Below are 26,717 nucleotides of genomic sequence, written 5' to 3' on the forward strand. Positions count from 1 at the left end.
TATATCGTGTTACCTATCAAATGAAAGGGCTCATTGTGAGAATCTCAAATATATTTTTTTATAATTTTAGGATGAACAGTTTAGAAGTTATTCAAGAAAATAGGCAACCTATATATACCATCCCCCCCACCCCTTTATCTCCGAAACTACTCGGTCTAAAATTTTGAAAAAATACACAAAAGATGACAGGAAAACCTATAAGAAATGTGCAGTCAAGCGTGAGTCGGACTTAATTACTTAGTTTTTGATCCGACCCCTACGGGTTTCTTAGACATTTCACTCGCATTTCACAATTTTGTACGGAACCCTTGGAACGCGAGTCCGACTCGCACTTGGCCGGTTGTTTCTTTAGCCTACAGCATATCTTTTTCTTGGTATTTCAGGGTGCAAGAGTGACCACCAGTGTCGACCCGCGGGCGATCAAGTCATCGGGTTAACTCGGTATAATGGTTTACTGTTACATGCACAATGGACAGACAGACATAAGGCTCTTGTTGCTCTGGTATTTTATTACGAGATCAGACATTAATATTGCGATATCGGTAGAAACAAACAAACGTTTGAAAAGCTTTAACTCGGGTTTTTTCGTAAAATTACCAGAGCAATTTCATTTGAAGTTGTACACTACACTTTTTTTATTTATTTAGGTATTTTTATGTTATTACTAGCTTTTGCCCGCGACTTCGTCTGCGTGGACTTAGTAACCCCAGCTAGAGTAAGAATAGCGCCTGGAGAAAGTCTTATAGCAATTATTCAATTTGAGCATATTATGCACACAAATTAGCAGACACTTCATTAATTATCTCAATTCCACCCCGCTTTTTACTTTCTTAAGGGATGATTTTCGGCATAAAAACTATCCTATGTCCTTCTCAGGGACTCAACCTATCTCTATGCCAAATTTCATCTAAATCGATTCAGCGGTTTAAGCGTGAAGACGGAACACACAGACAGACAGACAGACAGACTTTCGCATTTATAATATTAGTATGGATTTTTAAGGGATATAAGAGATTTATATAAGCGCCTATTTACTCTTTAGGTGTACGTCCACAAACATAAGCGCGCTTAATATGTTTGTGGACGTTATTGGCCTAGGAAGGCAGGCCGCCCGATAAGGCCAGATACTGCAGGCGGACTGGTAATCATAAGGCCCCTTAAGGCCGTTCCATCGGTTTGCCGCTTTCACTGTCACATTTCGCAAGAAAGAACGGGAAAGATCATACGCGCCAAGTGTCAATTTTGATCGAATTTGTCGATTTTTATTTATTTTAAAAACGTTACCTTACAATAACGAAATTCGAAAGCTATGAAATTACTATTTAAGTTAAGATTGTTTTTTCTTCTTTTTTTGTTTATAGTATCACATAATAAATAACCGAGTAAAGTAGGATTACAAGTCCGAGTTAGAGGTTACTTTGGGAATTAATTGTATCGAGCGAAGTATCATAATTCGTGTATCGGAAGCTATGTTGTTAAAGATAATATAGTCAAGAACTACATATATTTTTTCCGCGTCTACAAATATCAACGCCTCTTAGAAAAACATGATCATATAAGGAGATTTTTCGCCCTCGGGCTCCGGGAACCGCCTTAAGGCAATTGAAGGAACCAGTTCGCATTGTCTAGTTTATAGTTAGTTGCTGTATTGTGTAATGATAACTTCGGTTGATTGACTTCAAAAAAAATCATACCTGATTAAAGCCATAGTAAAAACTAAGGCTATCGACCTTATAGATTAAAGATTAAAATAGCAGCCTAGTAAAAAATACTAGCAAAAACCTTTTTTACGCATTTCAAATTGAACTTTACTCGCATATGCTTTAAGTTGAAATTGCAATGAACGCAAGTACACCCTATAATTTTGGTAGAAATAGCGAGGCTCATAAGATAAGTTCAAAGTTAAATGAACCTTATTATTGTCGCGCTGAGTCTATTTTGCTTTGTATGGATAAAAGAAAGCTTTAATTAGAATGTAAAGGAGTTGAAACTCAAAGATTCGGTAATAACGGTTGTGCCAGTTTTGGTGTTTTTTTTATACCACGTCGGTGGCAATCAAGCATACGGCCCGCCTGATGGTAAGCAGTTACCGTAGCCTATGGACGCCTGCAACACCGGAGATATTACACGCGCGTTGCCGACCCTTTAAAAACCTGTACACTCCTTTTTTGAAGAACCCCATACTTAAGCCCCTCGGGAAAACCTCGGCAGAGAGCTCATTCCACAGCCGAAGCGTACGCGGGAGGAAATTCCTCTTAAACCGCACAGTACGCGACCATTTAGGTGCTAGGGTGTGAGGATGAACACCCTGCCGATGGCGAGCGGTGCGGTGATAGAAAGCGGCCGTTGGCATCATGTCAAACAGTTCTTCAGAGCACAGCCCATTGTACAAGCGGAAGAACACGCATAAGGAGGCGAAGTCTCTCCTTAGACTTAAAGGTTCAATACCGCTTGTGAGTTTGGGATCGTCGACGATTCGTACAGCGCGCCTTTGGACTGAGTCGAAGGGTCCAAGCTGGCATCCAGGTGCTCCTGCCCAAAGGTGACAGCAGTACTCCATATGGGGTCTGACCTGCGATTTATATAGCAGCAGTCTTTGCCCCGGAGTAAAGTATCGCCGTGCTTTATTGAGCACACCGAGTTTATGTACATAATACGCTACTTTGCGAAGATAATGCTCCAAAAACCTCAAACCTTAGTAAAGATATCCTGAGATCTCATGGAATATGTACTTAATATAAGGAAAATCATACTATAACCGTTATACTCGCCCTCAACCAAAATGACGACTGAGGCCATAAAACTCGAGGCAGGGGTAATCAAGCTCGGCGGTCGTAGTGATGGCAATGTGTCGATTACGAAGTGTTTTAAACGTCGATGTAATTCTATTCTGCACAAGAAATGTACCTATTCACTCACTCAACTTATCGACAATATCGACATTCATGTGGGTTTACTACCTGCACTAATGGTCTCAGCTCGCTCCGTGCAATACAATGGGAAACTGATAGAGCTCAAGGGTTTTATTGCCCTAGTCGTCATTTTGGTTAAGGGCGAGTATAACATATTTTGAATTTTTTTTTTTAATACTACGTCGGTGGCAAACAAGCATACGGCCCGCCTGATGTTAAGCAGTCTCCGTAGCCTATGTACGCCTGCAACTCCAGAGGAGTTACATGCGCGTTGCCGACCCTAACACTCCTCTCCCTCGAGCTCTGGCAACCTTACTCACCGACAGGAACACAACACTATGAGTAGGGTCTAGTGTTATTTGGCTGCGGTTTTCTGTAAGGTGGAGGTACCTCCCCAGTTGGGCTCTGCTCTAGATCTGGAATGACATCCGCTGTCCTGTGCCCTACCACACAAAGCGGGATGTCATTCGCAGTGCCCATACCTCTCTTTTGGACGTAGTTTAAGGACATACCCGGGTCCAGACGTAGTTTATGGACATACCCGGGTCCAAAAATTGTGGTTTTAGCAATTTGGTAGTTAAACCAGAACACTGCAAAGTACTATATTATGTTGCCAAATATATGCATGTTTCGTAGGCACAAATTACGTTGGCGGTGTCTTACTTTCGGGCACAGAATAAAATAATAATAGTACTACCGTACAGACATGACACTTCCTACAAAACCGAAGTTTGACAGCGATTCCGGGTCGAATTACGTTGTCCCTTTTCTAATGTATGGCACTATCCCTTTCGGCAATTTAGGGTTGTCAAAATTCAAGTCATATCTGTGGTTGTGCACGCAATGGGACGTCAAGTTGTGCCATGTCAACCCTAAAGGCCGTAACACACACGTAATGACCTTGGTGCGGTGCGATGGTGTGTTAAGGCCTTAATAATTGCTCGTAGCAATGCTGAGCCGAACGGAGCCGAGAATGCCCGAAAGGATCAGTGTCGCCCTACTGCTTTCTGTAACTCGTATGACTAAATTAATTGCTAAATAAATTAACTTAGGTAACTACTCGTATGTACCTACGTTATATAATTGACTTACATAAAATTTACCTCTTGGGATGTAATTATTAATTCTTCGTTTATTTTCAAGTATTAAGATACATCTGCACTATATCCTGTCAGGTGTCTATAACTTTACTTTTTCGAATGTCCGTTTCAAACGCATTTTAAGCTTTATTATCTAAGCCAGAAGGCTTAAATTGTAAAAGTATTGTACCTGTAGAATAATTTGAACTATAGCATCTGTCGTTTTTTGCACTGTTCTATTCATCGCAGAAATACAACATAAAAAACTCGGGCCTTGTTTTTGAACCTGTTTTGTTTAATTAATGATGGGATTTAATTGTTAAATAAAAATTGTCTTTGGTTACCGGGATAGTTACTCATGAAATAAAACCCGCCGGTCCCATATTGGGATACCCACGGGATACCCTCCTACAATTTAGGGGAATTAAATATTCTCGGGTCAGAGGTGTAGGGTTCGAACCGGCGCGGCGTAGCTTTATCGCGTATATCTTTACTTGAAAATAGCTGTATTGTATAACTAGCCTTATGAACCGATTTTGCATGTACAACCAGCCTTAAAGTTTATAGTTTATTATGGCTTACTATTTGTATATGGGTAGTTTTGCACATTGTAGCTTTTCCTCAGTCACCCGTTAACCACGAACGCTGTAAAGGGTTCGAAACGTCGGGATGTATTATAAATTCAATATACGCGATATCATCCGTTTTCATAGTTTTATTTCATCACTACATAGTATACATAAAACAAAATCGCTTCCTGCTGTCTGGATGGATGTCTGTCCCTATGTATGCTTAGATCTTTAAAACTACGCAATGGATTTTGATGCGGTTTTTTTATATAGATAGAGTGTGCTAAGAGGAAGGTTTATATGTACAATACATCAGCATTGCACACGTGCGAAGCCGGGGCGGGTCGCTAGTGTTTAATAAAAGTTATACACGTCAAACCACTTGGGGGTCAATACAACACGTGGGGTAATTTTTGACCTCTACTAGTTACTTGTTCGTTGATCTAGGTCATTCAAGACCAGTTCTAGATTAGCCTAGCAGTGGCATCGCATACTCAGTGGGATATCCGTTCCTTAAACGGTTGACCTACTGATTGATAAGCGTTAACTGTCGAAAAAGGAGATAAAATTTGGCTTAGTGAAAACTTATAACAAACAACAACACAAACAAAGAGAGTGAGGTAGAAACGGGACCCAGGTAGCAAAATGACGTCAGCGACGTCATAATGACGGCATTATTACGTCATTACGACGTCGCTGACGTCATTTGACGTCATTTTGCTACCTGGGGAGTTGGAAGGGTCAGACCTCGGCGGACTTTCTCTGATCAGATCGGGGAAATCCTGAAGAAAGGCAAGAGCACGCTAAACCGACGAGCGTGTATGAGGAATGCTATGAGAGTGAAGGAAGCGAAAGAGGTATGTCAGGATCGTAGCAAGTGGAAATCCGTGTCCTCTGCCTACCCCGCCGGGAAATCTGTGTGAAAACTTTTTTCCCGAAAAAATAATTAGATTTTTTTTCCGGGATATAATCCCGGTCAATATAAGTAGTGAAACTCCTTTGAGTTTCTTCGCAGGTGTCTTGAAGTTTTCCTCCGTACAAAAAACTCGTAAGTCGTAACTTCCGAGAAATTGGTACAGGCCGGGGACCTACTGGTCCAAACATATTAGTCACTTACATCAACATCAAATATTTATTCAGCAAATAGGCCACAGGGGCACTTTTACATGTCAAGTTTTACAAACAATAAAATTAATCCAAAATTACAAAAAACAATTACATAAATATAAATGTTAAATTACGCAAGAAAAAAAAACTAATAAAAACTATACAAATAACAGAAGTACTAAAATTGTTTAGAGATGTAAAAGTCTCTAGGTGTCAGAGATAAAATGTATATAATAATAAAAAAGATCATCAAATTATCCAGAGATGTAAAGGGTCTCCGAGACTTGAAATGTTTTAATAATTAATAAAAAGACAAAATATTAATTCAGACAAACAGACAAGGAACCGAATGAAGTGCCTCACGTTAATGCCACTCAAAAGTAAAGCTACATAGGTAAAATGAAGCCCGTGTAAACTTAAAACAGACCGGTCTCCGGTCTTAGAAAAGTTTCTAAAACTTTCGGCACCTGACACGTACTGTAGTAGACGGAGGCGCCCACCCCTATTGGCCGCGATTTCGTGGTTGGCCCCATAGTAAAAGTTGCTCTGTGTAATCCCAAAACCTCCCTGGCAACGGGAATGCACTTATTTTTTAGCCACCCTGTATAAAAACGCAGTATAGGAATTTCGTCTCTTCATTCATTCACTTAGTAACAATCACCGTCGCATTCATGAGTAAAACACAAAAAAATGCCTAAAAACATAGTCACACTTCACTACCCATTCAGTTTTACCCAAAAAAAGCAACTCGAAAGTGAAACGGTTTCTAAAATACCGTTAGGGAAATGACATCTGCTCTAAAACACTTGAAGACAGTAATTAAGTCAAGTGGTAGCTACTGGAAGCTATGGAAGACAGTGGAGGGTTGTTTAGTAGCCATCAGATATATCGGAGCGGTCAAAGCGTTCACAAACATCTGAACCCGCCGCTGTCGTCAAGGCGTTAGAGTGCTTGTTCAGATATTTTTGAACACTTCGGCCGCTCCGATATATCTGATGGCGACTGTTCCTTGCACCCTGTTCTCACGATGTTATTTGTCCAACTTCAAAAGGTTCAAGTTATCGGGTTAATTTTATAAGCTTTTATGTAACTTGCAATACATGTACCTAAAGCACAGAATAAGTAATAGTATTATCATACAGAACGGCCACGCACCGCCCCGCCCTGACTCGAATTACCTCGCCCCGCGACACCAGATTGACGGCCGTTTGCCGGCCGCTCAGTACGTACTGTTTTAAGGCGGTTCCCTGAGCCAGAAGGCGAAAAATCTCCTTATATGATCATGTTTTTCTAAGAGGCGTTGATATTCGTAGACGTGGAATAAATATATGTAGATCTTGACTATATTATCTTTAACAACATAGCTTCCTTAATTATGACACTTCGCTCGATACAATTCATTCCCAAAGTAACCTCTAACTCGGACTTTTAATCCTACTTTACTCGGTTATTTATTATGTGATACTATAAACAAAAAAAGAAGAAAAAACAATCTTAACGTAAATAGTAATTTCATAGCTTTAGAATTTCGATATTGTAAGGTAACGTTTTTAAAATAAATAAAAACCGACAAAATTCGATCAAAATTGACACTTGGCGCGTATGTTCTTTCCCGTTCATTCTTGCGAAATGTGACAAAGACAGCGGCAAACCGATGGAACGGCCTTAAGCAACTTACTCACACTATGACGCATGACGCGTGTACAGACGTGCCGTTCACGCATAGAAACGCATAGAAGCGAAAAAATTGCACATTTTGACGCTAAAAATACCTTTGTGTATTTTAGAACGTATTGATTTTATAAAAATAAGCATAGAAGAATTTTGAGATCTGGTTTTCTGGACCTACATCTACAGTGGCGCCAACTGGTGACCACAAAAACGGTAGCCTTCTTCGTAGCTTATTTTTATTTCTGAGTGAAAGTGTCACATTTAGCTTCTAATAAGTACTAGACTTTTTGGTGGCATCTTCCAAGGACTGCAATTTTCGTAATTTTGCGTACGATAATGCTCATTGGAACGTACAGTCGCCATCAGATATATAGGAGCGGCCGAGGTGCTCAAAAATATCTGAACACGCACTTAACGCCTTGACAATAGAGGCGTGTTCAGATATTTGTGAGCACCTTGGTCGCTTTTATATATCTGATGGCGACTGTACATCGTACCGGAGCCCAAATTATCGTAGGTAGGATAAACTCGCACTATTTGGTGACACGCCTAATTCGGTGATACAAGTTTTGAAGCATGACACCCAGTAGAGCTAGTGAATTAGGGCCTTTTAAATGGGACCGTACGGCTTCACGGCTTCGGCGGCTTTGCCGTGAGGCCCATTTAAAAGGCCCTAATTCACTAGCTTTCCTCGGTGTCATGCTTCAAAACTTGTATTACATAATTATTTTTTCCCCTCACTAGCTCGGAAAGTTGTCGTTTATCCTTCAATACAAGCGGGGAAAAACGCGTTTTATCCACTAGTGGGGAAAGTAATTTGACCTTGGATGGAGCGTGTTTAAGTAGCTTGACAGATAACAAAACGTAAAACGCTCATGATAATGGTTCGTTCGATATTAATTATCATTAAATAAATGGTTTGAGAATCTAATAAAAAATACCAAATTTAGCTTTATTTAATGATTTTAAGTCATAAACCTTAAAATTCCATAAGAAACGTTTGTTTTTTTTTATAATGATGTTAAATACTGAACGCACAAGTTGAGTCGATGCAATTTCAAAACGCATCGTTGACATTTCATACATCAGTAATGTCAACATTGTCAACCTTTTCTCACCGACTCGCGTAAAAATACACAACTTCCAGAGTTTTCTGTTATAATATCGTAAAGAAATGAGTGATTCCAGTGATGAAGATGATCTAACGCCTGTGGATGTTGCACTTTCCTCGCTATAGTGAGGTGAAAAGTTTTGTGTTACACACGGGCGCAAATGTATTTTACTTCTCGTGTATTGAAACACTAGCTACGCTCAGGATTCTATTTTAGAACCACTCGCGTCGCTCGTGGTTCACCTATAGAATCCTTTCGCTTACTCGTGTTTCAATTCTACACTCGCGGGTAAAATACAACTTTGCACCCTTGTATAACAAATAACTATTTACTTGTATCACCGAATTAGGCGTATCACCAAATATTGCGAGTTTACCCAACTCTGCGTAGTCGTTTGTATTAACAGTAAGTATAACACTTCTAGCTGTGAGACACAACATTTTATGTTGTGTTGCCTCCCTGTCACAGTAACGTACGAATTTACAAGTGCGACAGAGAGGCAACAAGTCGAACGTTGTTCGCCGCACTCGCTTACAGTATATGACAGCATATGTATGTAAGTATATGTATTTGTATCAATATGTGTTTGTTTGTGAATTTCTTAAGGGGCCCACTGACTATCAGTCCGCCGGACGATATCGGCCTGTCAGTTGTTCGGAACTGTCAAATTTTTGTTCTAACTGACCGGCCTATATCGTCCGGCGGACTGATAGTCAGTGGGCCCCTTTATGATTGTATTGTGTTCGTTCAGGTACCTAATTGTATCATCTATATTACATGTTTTTGCATCGCCTATTACAACTTATCTGCACCGCAAAAAAAATCTGGTTGTTGTAACGAGAATTCGGTAGACCCTACAATTTTTATCGTAGTATATGTGAACAACTCCACAGATAGTAAACTCAACTATTAACTATTATATTAACAAATTGAACATTGCCCGTTACAAACGAATTGTAATCGCTACAAATCAAATGGTTGGCTAAACGCAAAATTTGTTACAAGAACAAATTCCCATTTACAATACATTCTGGTAGTATTGTAAAAAATATTTTTTTCCGTGTGCTCTGCTCTGCTTAATAAAGGTTGACTGGTAGAGAATTACTTATGGCATTAATTTCGCCTTTTGTACAGTGTGTTTTCTTATGTGCAATAAAGATTAAATAGATAAGTCTTATAGTAAGTGAACTGTCGCGACAGTTGATCAGAAAACATAAAATCTCGAAACCGGATAGGCGGGTTACGCAACGGCGCTCGTTGCACTAAACTTAAAGGAAAAGAAATACAGCTTTCTTAACTAGTACAGTACAGTAGTTTTAAGGGCATACCTGGGACGCCCCGCCCGGTGGGGCGGAGGCCGATCGGACGTCCCAGGTCACAGGGCGGACACGCTATACATCAAAAATCACTTGCGTTTCTGTATGTGAACGGCACATCTGTATAGCGGCATGCGTCATTGTGTAAGTTGCTTAAAAACAGTACTGAGCCACAGAATAAGTAATAGTATTGTCATACAGAACGGCCACGCACCGCCCCGACCCGACTCGAATTACTTCGCCCCGCGACACAAATCTGGCGGACTTCTGGCGTACTCTCAGTACTATTTTTAAGCAACTTACTCACACTATGACGCGTGTACAGACGTGCCGTTCGCACATAGAAACGCAAGTGATTTTTGATGTATAGCGTGTCCGCCCTGTGACTGAGCGGTCGGCAAAAGGTCGTCAATCTGCTGTCGCGGGGCGAGGTATTTCGAATCAGAGATGGGCAAAATGTAATCGACTAACGATTAACGATTAAGATTACAATAATTAATTGCGACTGACGATTGAAAACGACGATTGATCAATCTTAGTTGTATAGAGTGCAACTAATTTAGTTGCAACTAAATTAGTTGCCGATTGATTTCGGACAACTAAATTTTGTAATCGACTAATTAGTTAGACTATTTTCTCGCGACTAATGTTAGAAGCAAATTGAATAGAATACCTCGGTATGGCTATGTTGACAGACTGATTAGGACATCTTAACGGATGTTTAAAAATAAAATAGTCATGTATTACTTACGATATTTTGACCGTTTCTAAGGAGTGAGATCTGTTCTCACTATTGTTTTGCTACTAAAGTAAGTAAGTTTAATGACCACACGTTGAAAACAAAATAAACCGCGTAGATAATAAACAACATGCAGATGTGTCATTCAATAGAACGTGTTATTTTTAGAAGATGCGTCGGCACTTGCACCAAAATGCAACAAACAACTTCCAGTTCCAGGTAAGTAGGATTATCCCATTGTTTTGTCACCGCGTGACACTAAAAAGAGTTTTACTATTGTCAGAGACAGCAAAATATTGATAGTTTCTATGTCTAAGATTTACTCAGTATCGTATAATACAAAGTGTTAATAATGCACCAACCTACTTTATTGTTTGCGATTTGTAAACAATGCAGTTTTTCGCTATTTGTCGTTATTACCAATATATCGTTATAATAATATTATGGCATTATTTGCATTGTCATTCAAGCATTTCAAATTAAACGTGTAATCATAATTTTAGCTCAATCGGATGAAGATATCTGCTTCAAAATAAGTCGCAAAATTCTACCCAAACTAACATAGTTACAACATACGAGTACCTCCGTATGTTACATACATATGTACTTGTAGTTACATATTGCAAGATAAAAAATGCAAAAACGGGCGACTACGTAGTTTTAATATAGATTTAATCGTGAAATTTAGTCGATTGAAACTAAAACTAATTTAGTTGTTAGTCGAAGATTCTCACAACTAATTTAATCGCAACTAAATTAATCGCGATTAAAAAATGACGATTGATATTTTTAATCGATTGATTAGTTAACTAAAAGATTAATCGATTAATGCCCATCTCTGTTTCGAATCGAGGCGGGGCGAGGCGGTGGCCGTTCTGTACGATAATACTATTACTTATTCTGTGGCTTCGTCACTCCGCACCAAGTATCACCTCGATGTCTGTTTGTCAGTAGATCTGTGACTAACCTAATCTCACGCATTTATTACGTAAGCCAATCAACCATGAACATGAAACCGAACATCAAACTTATCCTCTTTCCAATACGGTTCACGATAGATCAACCAATTATACCTTTAAAAAACTGTCAATTATAAAACTGGACCTTACTCTCATCCGGGTAAGGTTCAATGTTCAATCAACAAGCTTAAAAGGAGTTATGCAAGAGTCGTTGACCGCCATGTCCATCGAAGGACCAGCATAGCTGTATACCGGTATTGTGGTGCAGAACCAGCAATGGACGTTGAAGGCAATGACCGGCACAAAAAAGCGTGCCGCTGATCACGTCCAATACGGGTCGGAATGCCCTTAGATCAGGCTTTTTGTGGCAGTTAGTTTGTCCAAGTTTTTTTATGATGTAGGAGGGAAACCAGCAGTCCCGCGAAGCGATTACCGTAGCTCATGGACATCTGCAACACCAGAGGGCGATAAGTGCCTTGTCAGCCTTAAAAAAAACTGGCCAAGTGCGAGTCGGACTCGCCCACCGAGGGTTCCGTACTTTTTAGTATTTGTTGTTATAGCGGCAACAGAAATACATCATCTGTGAAAATTTCAACTGTCTAGCTATCACGGTTCATGAGATACAGCCTGCTGACAGACAGACAGACGGACAGCGGAGTCTTAGTAATAGGGTCCCGTTTTTCCTTTGGGTATGGAACCTTAAAAAAGGGTAAGGGGGGTTTTACGGATGTCAAGTTTAGGCGATTCCGCGGCCGCCGGTTCCCTGACATAGCGGGGTTGTGAAATGCATCGCATGCATGTGCGTTTTACTATAAGATATATTGTATAATATGTATGCTAGTTTTAAGGTATTTATCTATGGGCTGACTGAAAATAAAGATTTTCATTTCATTTAAGATGGGAGTACGCTATTTTATTGAAGGTTTGAAATTGGTATTGCTCGGGAAATACCGCAGGCGACAGTTCATTCCACAGTCTAGCCGTGCGAGGCAGAATATTTCTGGAGAAAAGCAAAGTTGTGTATATTTTCAATATATTAAATCTTTCTTCTATCAAAACCTGACGTTTAAAATAGCACTTGCAAAGTCTGTGCTATCAAATTGCTGCCAACTTAGCTTAGTCCAACTCTATTAATATACTACATTATGTCAAAGCCCTTAAGGTTCATAATAAAGTCACTTAATTGCTATGTACATATACATATGCTTAGGTCCGTTTAACGTAAGATTCCCAGAATTCATATCACAAGGATGCCTAGAATACTAAATTACTTGCGCATGGGAAATATGTTGTTTGAATGCTAATAATGAGGTTTACTGGATGTATAATAGATTTTATTTCGTTGCAGTAAGGTTTATTTTGGCTAGAAGGAAAAGCGTACTGTACCTATGTGTACAGAATGCACGACTTACGTTATGCCACAGAATAAGTAATAGTATTATCATACAGAACGGCCACGCACCGCCTCGTCCCGACTCGAATTACCTCGCCCCGCGACCACAGATTAATAAATAGTTACTACGTAACAGATACATCATTCCCATACAAAAGCGAAAATACCTACGCTATAATAGCCTACAAAATCTTAATAATAATACCTGCTGCTCAGGACGAGAAGAAATGTACCATAAGTATGCGCACAAAGAGTCGAGACTGCCTTGCTCGCCGCGCGAGCCACGTGCCAACGCGTCATCGTAAGAATGCGCTAGGGTTGTACTGTTACTTATGTTATTATTGTAATAAAACGACTGTTGCGAATCAACCATATTTTATATTAGTCAATCAAATATTTAAAAACAACACTTATAATACCTGACTCAAAAAACTCCTTAATTTACGATTTATCTACTTATGTTCAAAGAAATAAATAGTGACAAAATTCATAAAGATAGATTTAAAATACTACTCACCTTTCTTCGTCTCTCGGAAATGAAAAAACCGGCCAAGTGCGAGTCGGACTCGCCCACCGAGGGTTCCGTACTTTTTAGTATTTGTTGTTATAGCGGCAACAGAAATACATCATCTGTGAAAATTTCAACTGTCTAGCTATCACGGTTCATGAGATACAGCCTGGTGACAGACGGACAGCGGCAGCGGAGTCTTAGTAATAGGGTGCCGTTTTTACCCTTTGGGTAAGGAACCCTAAAAAAACGACAAATTTTCTTTTGTTTTTTGACTTTTACACCCATCTACTGCACAATAATTACGTGGTTTCGGCATTTCGAAGCGAAGCGCGGGAAACGTGCGGTGCGAGCGCTCAGGCGGGCGTTCGGCGGCCCTCTGTCAATTATATCGTCGACGATACGCCGAGCGGTAGGCATATAGCGCGTGGCTTTGAGCGAGTGAAGGAGGCCTGCCGCGACAGCAGATTGACGGCCGTTTGCCGGCCGCTTAGTACTATTTTTAAGCAACTTACTCACACTATGACGCATGACGCGTGTACAGGTACAGACGTGCCGTTTACACATAAAAACGCAAGTGATTTTTAATGTATAGCGTGTCCGCCCTGTGCTTTTGTTAAGTGCCCTGCAAGCTCGGCCGAATTTCACCTTCCCATACAAACGGAGTTTCGTTCTCATTTTAAACCTACGTGTTGGATTGTAATGAAACTTTGCACATACAATGACATGAGGTATATCTAGTCATGTAATTAGTTTATATAGCTCCAGTTTATAAAACAAACTAACTAGAGCAAAGCAAGTTTTGTATGGTAAACTTAAATTCTAGCTAATGAGGGCTATCGTTTTTTTGCTTCACCAGTTGGCGCCTCTGTTGATGGTGGTCCAAAAGACTAAAGAACAGCTGTCAGTCATTGAAGTGACAAGTGACATTTGACATTTCGAACTATGGAAAAGACCACCATCTACACTAGCGCCCCTAGCGGCGAATTCATACGCGTTAGCCCTCATTAAGCTACATAAACTAATTACACGACTAGATATACCTTATCCTATTGTAAGTACAAAGTTTCAGAGCAATTTAGCTAGTCGTTTTAAGAGGCCCACTGACTATCAGTCCGCCGAACGATATAGGCCTGAAGGAGCCCACTGACTATCAGTCCGCCGGACGATATCGGCCTGTCAGTTAGAACAAAAATTTGACAGTTCCGAACAACTGACAGGCCGATATCGTCCGGCGGACTGATAGTCAGTGGGCCCCTTTAAAATGAGAGCGTGCTCGTAACTACGTTTGTATGGAAGAACCTTTGTCTCTATAATAATATGCTACATGAATGTTCATTACGCTTTGATGTGCCGCAAGCTTTTTGTTTGTACAATCTTTACTTACAAATCTTACAATCAACACGTGTGGTAAATCTTGAAGTTCATTGAAAATTAGGGTTGGCAAAAATACGTACCCTTAAATTCGCCTTTACTTCACCTTGACTAGCATTAAATCGTAATTCCGCTATAAATTGTATCATGGAATTCATGGGCGTATTCAACATTAAGGATTTGGAATAATTTAAGCAAAATAATAAGACGGAAGTTGGGAACGAATTTTTTCTTTGTTTATTTTGAAATTATTTCTACGCAGCACATTTTATTGTGAATACAATATATAATCTATTTCTTGGTAAAATTATTATTTTAATATTTTTCTTGCGCGAAGTTGGGCACCAACGGCAAAGTTAGGGTTACCTACGGAAGATACTTTTGCCAACCAAGATTTTCAATGAATTGCAACATCGACTACGGGGTTTGAATATAACGCAACGAAGCAAATTTATAGTGAAATCATGACGAAACATGTTGCAAAACTCTAATCTCAAATTGCTGTTGTTTGGTAATAAAAGGGACGAGTAAATAATAGAGACTGTATACCTCTTTAGGTGCTCAGCATAGTCAGCATTTTTAGGGTTCCGTACCCAAAGGGTTAAAACGGGACCCTATTACTAAGACTCCGCTGTCCATCTGTCTGTCACCAGGCTGTATCTCATGAACCGTGATATAATAGCTAGAGAGTTGAAATTTTCAGATGATGTATTTCTGTTGCCGCTATAACAAATATAGCAACAAACACTAAAAAGTACGGAACCCTCGGTGGGCGAGTCCGACTCGCACTTGTTGTTGATTGTTAGCACCGCGCACCTCAGTGTTGGTGGCCTGGCGGTAAGAGCGTGCGACTTTCAATCCGGAGGTCGCGGGTTCAAACCCCGGCTCGTACCAATGAGTTTTTCGGAACAGTCGTAAAGTTCGACTTTAGGTCGTGCGTAGACGACATAAAGTTGCTTATTATGTTCTAGAGCATAAAGTAAAATCATCTATTACGACCCTTGACTTAGCAATAAAGTCCAAAATCTGCCATACAAACTGCCAGCCCTGCCGGCGCGCCCCTGACCGGCGCGCTCCCGACCGGTGTGCCCCGCGCCCCCGACACAACCGAGTACAATTTACTTTAGTCTTGAATAAATACGGTAAATTAAGCCTAACATATTGGATATTTTTGTATATTTCACTCACACTCGAAGTGAAAAGCAGAGTGTATAACTCAGACATAAATGTCCATTTTTATCCTCGACTATATTGGTCCTCGCTGCGCTCGAATCAATAAATTGCCTCGGATAAAAATGGATCGCTTTATGCCCGTGTTGTACAATCTACAATAAATATAATAATGCGAGTGCAATAGAGATGTCAACAGGCGGATCAATGTACCAAAATCGATGTGCAAAGCGTCACTTCTTTAGTATAAAATTGCGAGTCTTTATATTTCACTTGTCTCTGGGAATGTCTTACTCCAATTGTTAGGTGATCACTGATCAATGAGCTCAATGTTGGCAAAAAATGGGTACAATCGTGTTTGAGATTTACGCCAAAACGTTTTGTTTGTTGAATAGGTCAAAATCTGTTAGTTAAATAGTTTTAAGAAATACTATTCTTTTAGATACTTACTTATATATTTATTTCACAACCTTTTGGATAGTTCCTTAATAAGCTTTAGGGCGCTTGGACCCCACGGGCCAAGGGTCTCAACGCCAAAAGGTACGAAATTGTATTCGGCGCCGAGACACCTATATTTAGAAATTTTTCATTTTTTGGCCGTTCTGCCGCCGCGCCGACCTGAGATGTGCCGTGGAGATAAGACGGGCGTAGGGTGTCTACACAGGTGGCGTCCCACGTGGAGATGAGACGGGGCTAGGGTATCTACATAGGTGGCGTCCCACGTGGAGATGATACGGGGCTAGGGTGTCTACACAGGTGGCGTCCCACGTGGAGATGAGACGGGGCTAGGGTGTCTACACAGGTGGCGTCCCACGTGGAGATGAGACGGGGCTAGGGTGTCTACACAGGTGGCGTCCCACGTGGAGATGAGACGGGGCTAGGTTGTCTACACAGGTGGCGTCCCACGTGGAGATGAGACGGGGCTAGGGTGTCTACATAGGTGGCGTCCCACGTGGAGATGAGACGGGGCTAGGGTATCTACATAGGTGGCGTCCCACGTGGAGATGATACGGGGCTAGGGTGTCTACACAGGTGGCGTCCCACGTGGAGATGAGACGGGGCTAGGGTGTCTACACAGGTGGCGTCCCACGTGGAGATGAGACGGGGCTAGGGTGTCTACACAGGTGGCGTCCCACGTGGAGATGACACGGGGCTAGGTTGTCTACACAGGTGGCGTCCCACGTGGAGATGAGACGGGGCTAGGGTGTCTACACAGGTGGCGTCCCACGTGGAGATGAGACGGGGCTAGGGTGTCTACACAGGTGGCGTCCCACGTGGAGATGAGACGGGGCTAGGGTGTCTACACAGGTGGCATCCCACGTGGAGATGAGACGGGGCTAGGGTGTCTATACACAGGTGGCGTCCAACGTGGAGATGAGACGGGGCTAGGGAGTCTACACAGGTGGCGTCCCACATCAGCACCCGTCCCATCTTCTAAGGAATTAGAGTCATTCCGTCCGGTCTCTTACCATCGTCTCTTCAAATGCCGGGGCGCTCAAGTAGAGCTGGCACGTTGACGCTGGCAAAAGACCGGCGGAGAATAGCGTGTCTAGAGAACGTACTATTATACTATTCTTTACATTGAAAAACTACAAAAAAATAGTTGCACCGAAAAAAAAAACTGGTTGTTGTAACGAGAATTCGGTAGACCTTATCGTAGTATATGTGAAAACTCTACAGATAGTAAACTCAACTATTAACTATTATATTAACAAATTGAACATTGCCCGTTACAAACGAATTGTAATCGCTACAAATCAAATGGTTGGCTAAACAGAAAAAAAATGTTAGGAGAACGCAAAATTAGAACAAATTTCCATTTACTATACATTCTGGTAGTATTGTAAAAAATATTTTTTTTCCGTGTGTCACCGACGTTACGTAGGCAATGTAGGCATGCTAAATTTTATCTAAGTCGGTCATCGACATCTGGTACAATGATTTCTATTCGTTTATACAAAAAAAAAGTAATTGTGGTTTTATGAAACCACGATGCAAGACTTTTGTTCGGATTGTAGCATTTGAATAAAAATTTTCGGAAAATTAATCGATATAGGCTATTAAAATAGCGTCTTTAATCTTAACTTAATAGATATCCTTTTTATTTATCTTACAAAAACTCGCCCAACGCCAATGTAATTCAGCTACCCAACACAAAATCGCTGTTATAAATTATTAATATCGCTTACGTATCAGCGAGTCAAGGACTAATGAAACCTGTATAAGAAAGCTCTCCGACATTAACCGTAATTTTTGTGACGATTGTTAACGGCCGTTAATAGTATACACTACACAGTTAAGTAAAAACGCCCAAATACAGAAATACCAAATATTTAACCAAATATTTATTTCACCATATTGTGTCGTCAAGATTAACCTTTTGGACGCCAATTACCGATATATACGCACCGTAGATTCAACGCCAAAGACCGATTAATCGGTCATAGACCACAGATCAACATAGACCTACGTGCATTATGCAAAAAGTTCAATTTCAGTTTTGACACTCCGGTGACGAGTTTTTGATACATGGCCGGCCCAGTCCCATTTCAGCTTGGCGGGCTTACACTTACAGGTCAGCGGGGCGCGTTTAAACTGGAGCTATATAAACTAATTACAGGACTAGATATACCTCAATATATGTATGTGCAAAGTTTCATTAAAATTCAACACGTAGTTTTAAAATGAGAACGAAACTCCGTTTGTACGGGAAGGTGAAATTCGGCCGAGCTTGCCGGGCACTTTAAAACTGTAAAAGCTTACCGTCTGATATCTCAGCAGATACCCGATGAGGAGTTCCTTTTTCTTCTCCTTCTCCTTGGTTTTGCAGACTCCAACATTCAGCCCCATGACGATAGTCCTCATGAGCCCGCCTTCGAAGAAGTCCCACAGGAACTTGGGTGTGTAGCACATTATAGCCTGTGGACAATAATGCTTGTATGCGGTTAAAATGCCGAAAATTAGGCAAGTTGTGTCAACCCTAATAATTGATCGGAGCAATGTTGAGCCGAACGGAGCCGAGTTTGCCCGAAGCGAGGAGTTTCGCACCCCTGACGCAAGTGACGCAACCAACCTGCGATTCCCATTGATGCGTGCCCAAAAACCGACAACTCACGTGTCGCAGGCGATGATAGACGATGACTGGCGGGGACTGCCGAGTATGCCCTCTACACTATCGTGCCCTCCAGTCATCGTCTCTCATCGCCGATAGTGTAGAGGAGCCATTAGAATAAAAGACAAAACCCATTTCATATCTGGGTTAAATCGACATGACGCGCAAAACATACCAAATTGGTACTACAAACACATGAATCACACAATAACTGTTCGGAATATTGACTCGACCAACTGACCAGATTTTTCACGACTGTCAAATTAACACTTTGCTGTCTGGTTCACTGTCATACTCTAGGAGGATATAACCAAACGGAGTAGCCATTAACAGGCATTCCCCTCTGTCGAAAATAGTCGGTCAATGGTCATACACAATGTATGGACTGACGTTTATGACGTTAAGGATGAGTATAGTTTTTTAGGGTTCCATACCCCAAAAGGGTAAAACGGGACCCTATTACTAAAACTCCGCTGTCTGTCTGTCTGTCCGTCTGTCACCAGGTTGTATCTCATGAATCGTGCGAGCTAGACGATGATGTATTTCTGTTGCCGCTATAACAAGTACTTAAAACAGAATAAAATAAATATTTAAGTGGGGCTCCCATACAACAAACGTGATTTTTTGCCGTTTTTTGCGTAATGATACGGAACTTCGTGCGCGAGTCCGACTCGCACTTGGCCGGTTTTACGTTACGCAGTACATTTGACGTTCCCCTCCCCCTCAAAAATCGGCAGACTTTTTTGTACAGAAATTACAGACGTGGCGTCTCCATTTTGTTATATCCTCCTAAGTCATACTGTTAGAACGTTTACAAAATAGTGTAAGATATAAAATAGATGAAAATAAGTTATGAAAAATACATAAATGAGGGCTACCGCGTATGAATTAGTCGCTAGAGGCCATTGCGTTATTATTATTATAGAGAAGCCATATACCAATCAATGAAATTGTTGCAATCGCAACCTGTACCCCGCGACCAAAACTTCGTAAGCGCCGGAAAAAATCATGGCGCTTACGCGTTCGCGAGATTCACGCTCCGCTTCTATGGTTTAATGTCAAAACAACATCAACTTATTGCGGAAAATATTGGTTCTCTGTGCCGGTTCTATACGTTACTAAAGGGGCCCACATACTATCAGTCCGCCGGACGATATCGGCCTGTCAATTGTTCGGAGCTGTCAAATTTTTGTTCTACCTGACAGGCCGATATCGTCCGGCGGACTGATAGTCAGTGGGCCCCTTTAATAAAGCAGTCTTACGAAATGTGAACAACTCGCGAACGCGGCGCGGCGCGGCGCGGCGGGCCCACGGCGTTCGCGTTCGCAACGAGATCGCCCACGTAGGACACTTCTATAGGTATCAAAGGATTGATTCACCCCGCGCCGCATCGCTTCGCGTGTTGTTCGCCTACGTAGTACGCTGCGTAATAGTTCAGTACCGCGTATGAATACGTCGCTAGAGGCGCTAGCATTAGACGCGAAGTATAGTCATGCTAATAGAGTTACTTTCCGTGATCTAGAATGAGGAAGTCCGTAAGGATACCGTTAAGATCTTAGTCATCTTAAGTAGCAAAGTGGTCGTACGTATGCATACGTAATGATCCTTATCATAATCATTTACCATCTTTTTCATAGAACTTAGCAACCTCTTACAAACCTTTGTTAAAATACAACCGGGGCCTATTTCTCGTAACAGTCGTAACTATTCGTTTATGCATTTATTAGTTACTAGTGTAAAAATTACAAGTATTAATATTATCTGTTTCCCAAATAATTTTACTAGGCTAGTCACTAATAGTAGCGGACTGATAATGTTATTGGTGTTATTTGGCTTAATGTACCACCACCCTTGCCATTTGGCTAATTAAAACAAAAAATCCCGTGTTGCTGTGGTATTATGTATGTTGATATGTTCCAGTGCCCATCCAATTTGTAACGAGAATCTTTGACTTGGACGACAAAACTTGATTTCTCTCTGTAATAAATAAATAAATAAAATAAAAAAGCCTTTTATTTCGAGTCCAAGTTAATATAACTTATAATAATATAACATTAAATAAGTCAGTTTCGTTACAGTAAAGCATTTATATAATTTTATGTATTTTTAGTATGTCAATTTAAATAAGTCAATTTTTCACATATATTATTAAGTAATTTGATATTATAATCTTATAACAAAAATTTAGTTTGCGGACAAGAACCCCTCATCGGGTGAAGGCCTCCTCCAAGGACTTCCATCTATCCCTATTTGCAGCTACATGTCTCCAGTTTGTTCCGACTGTTTTATTTATGTGATCAGTCCAGCGGCTATTTGGTTTCCCGGAGCGTCGTTTGCCTGCAGGCCCTTTCCAGGTGGTAGCTAGCAAGGTCCAGCGCGAGTCAGACAGTCTGGCAACATGTCCTGCCCATCTCCATTTTTGTGTTCTTGCGAACGTCTTTAAGTTTTGTTACAGCCCTTATATTTATATTTATATGTATTTCTCTCTGTATGTCGCTCTAAACCAGGCGCGATGGCTAAAACAAGCGGAACCTTTTATTCAATTCAAAGGCCCCTTAAACGAACTATTTCGTATTTATTCCTCGGAACGGAACTCTCGAAAGGAAAACTTCGGTGGCGAATAGTTATTATTTCATAGTCAAAACTTTCAGAATCTGAGTACATTTTCGCAAATTTGTTTCTAATAAATTTTGCTAATAGTTTTTACAAGCCTTTTGAGATTAATAGCTTTACGCCTGTAATAGTGCCATTTTCAACCAAAAGGGTACTTATTGTCGCTTGTCAGTAAGGCGCTATTTCCATATAGCTTCAATTAGAAATCAACCTTATCAACAAGCGACAATGTGGTACCTTTTAGTTGATAACGTCACAATTTACAAGTGTAATTATTAGCGTACTCTTTTGTGAAACAAGACTGTATTTGGGACATTCCATGAAAACGGTAAGTTTTTCATCTAGTATTTTTTAAAACAAATTTCTTTATTTATGCAATGTCTACGTATAGGAGAAAGTATTGGCGCATTTTGCATGCGAATCCCTTACGAAATATTTGCTTTAATTCTGAATTACTTTGACGAATTGCGTAAAAGTAAATTAAACAGTTTATTGAGAAAACAAGCAGCTTTAAGATGATACCAATATTACACTATTAAAAGGCAAGCCAAAATGGAACCAGGCTAGGAAAATCGAAAAACTGAGTCCGAATGTCCCTTACGTAACGATGAAATGCTCCATTTACTCTTGTTTTTAGCTATTATTATTACTATAGGTATTATTAGCTAATATTTATTGGTTAAAGACTAGTAACAAATAATTTATACGAGTAGCTTTGAGAAACCTTATTGTCGATGGCGCTTACGCCATTATTAACGATGCTCCGATATAAATACAATGCCGCGCGACGCTGTGCGGCGTAAGCGCCATCGAAAACAAGGTCCCTTTTCATAGAAAATGCCCCATATTATAATGGAGATGGACTAACTTAGAGGATATAACCAAACGGTGTAGCCATTAATAGGTGTTAATGGCGAAAATAGTCGGCCAATGGTCATACATAATGTATGGACTGACGTTTATCTGACATGGCTATTTTGACGTTACGTATACATTTGGCGTTCCCCTCTCCTGCAAAAATTGGTAGACTATTTTGTACAGCAAATTACAGACGTTGCGGCTCCGTTGGTTATATCCTCTAAGTGGACTTATATTATCAATTTATCAGTCTAATAATAACGTACGAGAAATAGGCCCCTGTAGCTATCTGACCGTTTTTTAGCATATCGTCGCTATATTTACTCAACCTCATATCTGCAACAATCATTTGATGGAAATTCGCTTTTCTTTCATTCGGAATACAGGTGTTTTTGTCATCAAATGAGTGTTGCAGATACGAGGTTGAGTAAGTATAGCGGCGATATGACAGTTAGAAAGGGACAGAACATGTTCTAACCTGAAAGAAGAGCACGAAGCACACCCACTGGTAGTAAGTGTAGTATTTTTTCTCTGTCGTGCCATCGTACGGGTTCCTTATGCCTGGGTGTGCCACTTCTTTGCCGACCTGCGAAAAATAATATGTTTTAATGGATAATAAAGGTAGAAAAGAAATCTAAGTAAGGCTCTGGGACACCAGCCTATCGCTAATAGGGTACTCCACAATTTTTAGGGTTCCGTACCTCAAAAGGAAAAAACGGAACCCTTATAGGATCACTCGTACGTCTGTCTGTCTGTCTGTCCGTCTGTCACAGCCTATTTTCTCCGAAACTACTGGACCAATTAAGTTGAAATTTGGTATACGTATGTAAGTTACACACGAGCAAGCTACACACAACAACTGAAAGCGAAAGCAAATGTCGTGTCTTACAGGGACCTAAAGAACCTGGCCGAGGACCGAGAAAACTGGCGCATACTCCACCGACAAGAGCCATGCTCTTAAATTATGATGATGATGTAAGTTTGTGACACAAAGACGGACATAGAACGTAAACAAATGAATTTTAAACATGGAGGCTACTTTTGGGGGGTAAATGAAAAAATTAAAAAATAAAGTTTTTCAAACTATATCTTGTTACATATCAAATGAAAGAGCTCATTGTGAGAATCTCAAACATATTTTTTTTTATAATTTTAGGATAAACAATTTAGAAGTTATTCAAGAAAATAGGCCATTCCCCCCTTTATCTCCGAAACTACTGGGTCTAAAATTTTGAAAAAAATACACAAAATAGATCTTTACCTATAGATTACAGAAAAATCTATTAGAAATGTGCAGTCAAGCGTGAGTCGGACGTAATTACTTAGTTTTCGATCCGACCCCTACGGGTTTTTTAGACATTTCACTCACGTTTCACATAAAAAATACATTGTTTAAATTGTGTAATGTATGGACCCCTTGGAATGCGAGTCCGACTCACATTTGGCCGGTTTTTTATTTATGGTATCAGTCGATCAGGTTTGTTTTGAGGACTTTACTGACGAAACGCTTCTAACAAATTGGCATTACATCGTGACGTCAGCATGTCACGACGCTACTGCTTAGAATAGAAGCCGTGGAAAACATGGAAATTGCGATTTTGTCGGTGAAATATGCGTTTATGTGGAATCGAAGCGAAGCGAAGCGGCGCGGCGCGGCGCGGCGCGGCGGGCCCAAGGAGTTCACGTTCGCAACGAGATCGCCCACGTATGACACTTCTGTCGCCCGCCGGGGCGCATGCGGTCGAATGCTGATAGCGACCCTGCGGCACCCCATCTAAGGCGGATTCGGCACTCGTTGGTGGTTTTAGACGGTAGTCCTCTGGTTAGTCCGTCATCCCTCCTGGTTCCCCCGGACCAGGTGGCATGCGTAAACGCATTTCCCCAATGTTAAAAAAAAAAGGTATCATAGGATTGATTCACCCCGCGCCGCGCCGCTTCGCTTCGCGTTCGCGCGTTGTTCGCCTACACCTAAAGATGCACTGACTTATGGACTATTTTCGAATGCGTTAAGCACTAAATAAGCCAGTATACGATGACAGGAAATTCAATTATTGGCAGCACCCGCGCAAGATACGCGCGTGAGCGAAAATTAACTTTAATAGGGCGGGGTTAGGTTGAAATCGGCTTGACAAGAGTAGTTAGGACGTATCGACATTTATAAGGGGTTTTTGAGGTTGTCTTGCATGCATGCTAAATACTTTTGCTGACTGTACATGTGACTTTTAGACTGCAAAACCTTCCTTAGACTGTAGCTTATCAGGGTGTGTGCTTGTTGCCACCATATTGTAAAAAAACCGGCCAAGTGCGAGTCGGACTCGCGCACGAAGGGTTCCGTACCGTTACGGAAAAAAACAGCAAAAAAATCACGTTTGTTGTATGGGAGCCCCATTTAAATATTTATATTATTCTGTTTTTAGTATTTGTTGTTATAGCGGCAACAGAAATACATTATCTGTGAAAATTTCAACTGTCTAGCTATCACAGTTCATGAGATACAGCCTGGTCAGACGAACAGATAGAGAGATAGAGTCCCGTTTTCACCCTTTGGGTACGGAACCCTAAAAACAGGCCAAGCGCGGACAATAAAATCACGTTTGTTGTATGGGGGCCCCACTTAAATATTTATTTGATTTTGTTTTTAGTATTTGTGACGTTTTCAACCAAAAGATACCACATTGTCGCTTGTCGATAAGGTTGATTTCGAATTGAAGCTATATGGAAATAGCGGCTTGTTGACAACCGACAACCGTACCCTTTTGGTTGAGAAAATTTCAGCTGTCTAGCTATCACGGTTCATGAGAATCATGAGATACAGCCTGGTGACAGACGGACGGACAGCGGAGTCTTAGTAATAGGGCCCCGTTTTCACCCTTTGGGTACGGAACCCTAAAAACGAATTCTGAGAACTTATCACAGCCAATAGCCTCTGTCACACGACACGATACGCATATTAATGCACTTGCATTTATACGCTACTCATGTATATAAAACGCATACTATCTTATACCTTATTGTAATAAACATAAGTGTCATATTGAGTAAGGATTTAAGTAGAGATATGGGTAATTTTCTATAAAAAGGGACCTTATTATCGATGGCGCATACACCACACAGCGTCGCGCGGCATTGTATTTATATCGGAGCATCGTTTATAATGGCGTAAGCGCCATCGACAATAAGGTCCCTTTTTATAGAAAATACCACATGTGTAGATTTGTGACAGGTAACGGATTCTCGAACGTGATTTTGGCTATTCTGGTAGCATTAGCATCTAACACCCATTTTGTACTCGTGCGTTTGTCTGTCCGTCTGTCACAGCCTATTTGCTTCGAAACTACTGTTACTAACTCCCTATATTGTGGAAAACGTAAGTCTGTGACTGACCAAAAGACGGACATGTATATAATGTAAACAAATGATTTTGATGAAATTTCTTTCAACTTTAGCGTTTTCACATTGTCCGCTTTGATTGAAGATTTAAGATAATTTAATTTAATTTAAGATAATTTTGGTAAACCTTGTACTTAATGGAAGAGCGGAGCCTTCTGGCACAAGTATCTTTTTACTTAAAAAGAGGTTCTTGTTTCGATCCTAGTTAAAACCTGTTGTGTACCCAATAAATCATTTTTCATTTTCATTTTCATTTTCATTTCATTTCATTTTCATAACCGATATCGGATGGGATGACCATTGGAAAAAGATCTAGAGTTCTCCATGGCATCGAGTACTTTAATTTCGCACTAACGCTTTTAACAATAAACATTTATTGAATCCATACTAATATTACAAATGCGAAAGTTTGAGTCCCGGGGAAGGACATAGGATAGTTTTTATGTCGGAATTGTCGGAAATCATATCTAAAGAGAGTGAAAAAGGGGGGGGGGTGAAATTGATAGATTTAATGAATTGCCTGATAATTGATGTGAAGCAATCAGCTTGTGCTCAAATTGAATAATTGCTATTACACTTTATCCAGGCGTTAAACTTACTCTAGCTGCTGTTACCGATTCAACGCTGACGAAGTCGCGGGCAAAACCTAGTTAGTAAATAAATATAAAAAGGCACTTCCAGAAACCTACGTGACTTCCAAGCGGCTGAATGGCGTCGGATCGCACAGGACAGGAACGAATAGCGAAATCTAGTATCGGAGGATCCACTTCGGGTCGCTGAGCTAGCGAAGTGAGTAATTTTTCTCTTTACATTGTGTTTCTTTGTGGTCGTATCC

At 40.7% G+C, this 26,717-nt stretch overlaps 1 protein-coding gene across 1 annotated transcript in view; it reads right to left on the minus strand.

The window, feature by feature from the left end:
- Nucleotides 1-26,717, minus strand: part of LOC134755235 (innexin inx1) — a 72,935-nt gene that overhangs the window by 15,938 nt on the left and 30,280 nt on the right. Inside the window, exons 3-4 of the mRNA XM_063691757.1 lie at nucleotides 22,971-23,078; nucleotides 18,673-18,828 (exon numbers count right to left, since the gene is read on the minus strand). Coding sequence (XP_063547827.1) covers nucleotides 18,673-18,828; nucleotides 22,971-23,078 — 264 coding nt within the window. The remainder of the gene's footprint in view (nucleotides 1-18,672; nucleotides 18,829-22,970; nucleotides 23,079-26,717) is intronic.

Source organism: Cydia strobilella, chromosome Z (genome assembly GCF_947568885.1).
Source record: "Cydia strobilella chromosome Z, ilCydStro3.1, whole genome shotgun sequence".
Classification (NCBI taxonomy): Eukaryota; Metazoa; Arthropoda; class Insecta; order Lepidoptera; family Tortricidae; genus Cydia; species Cydia strobilella.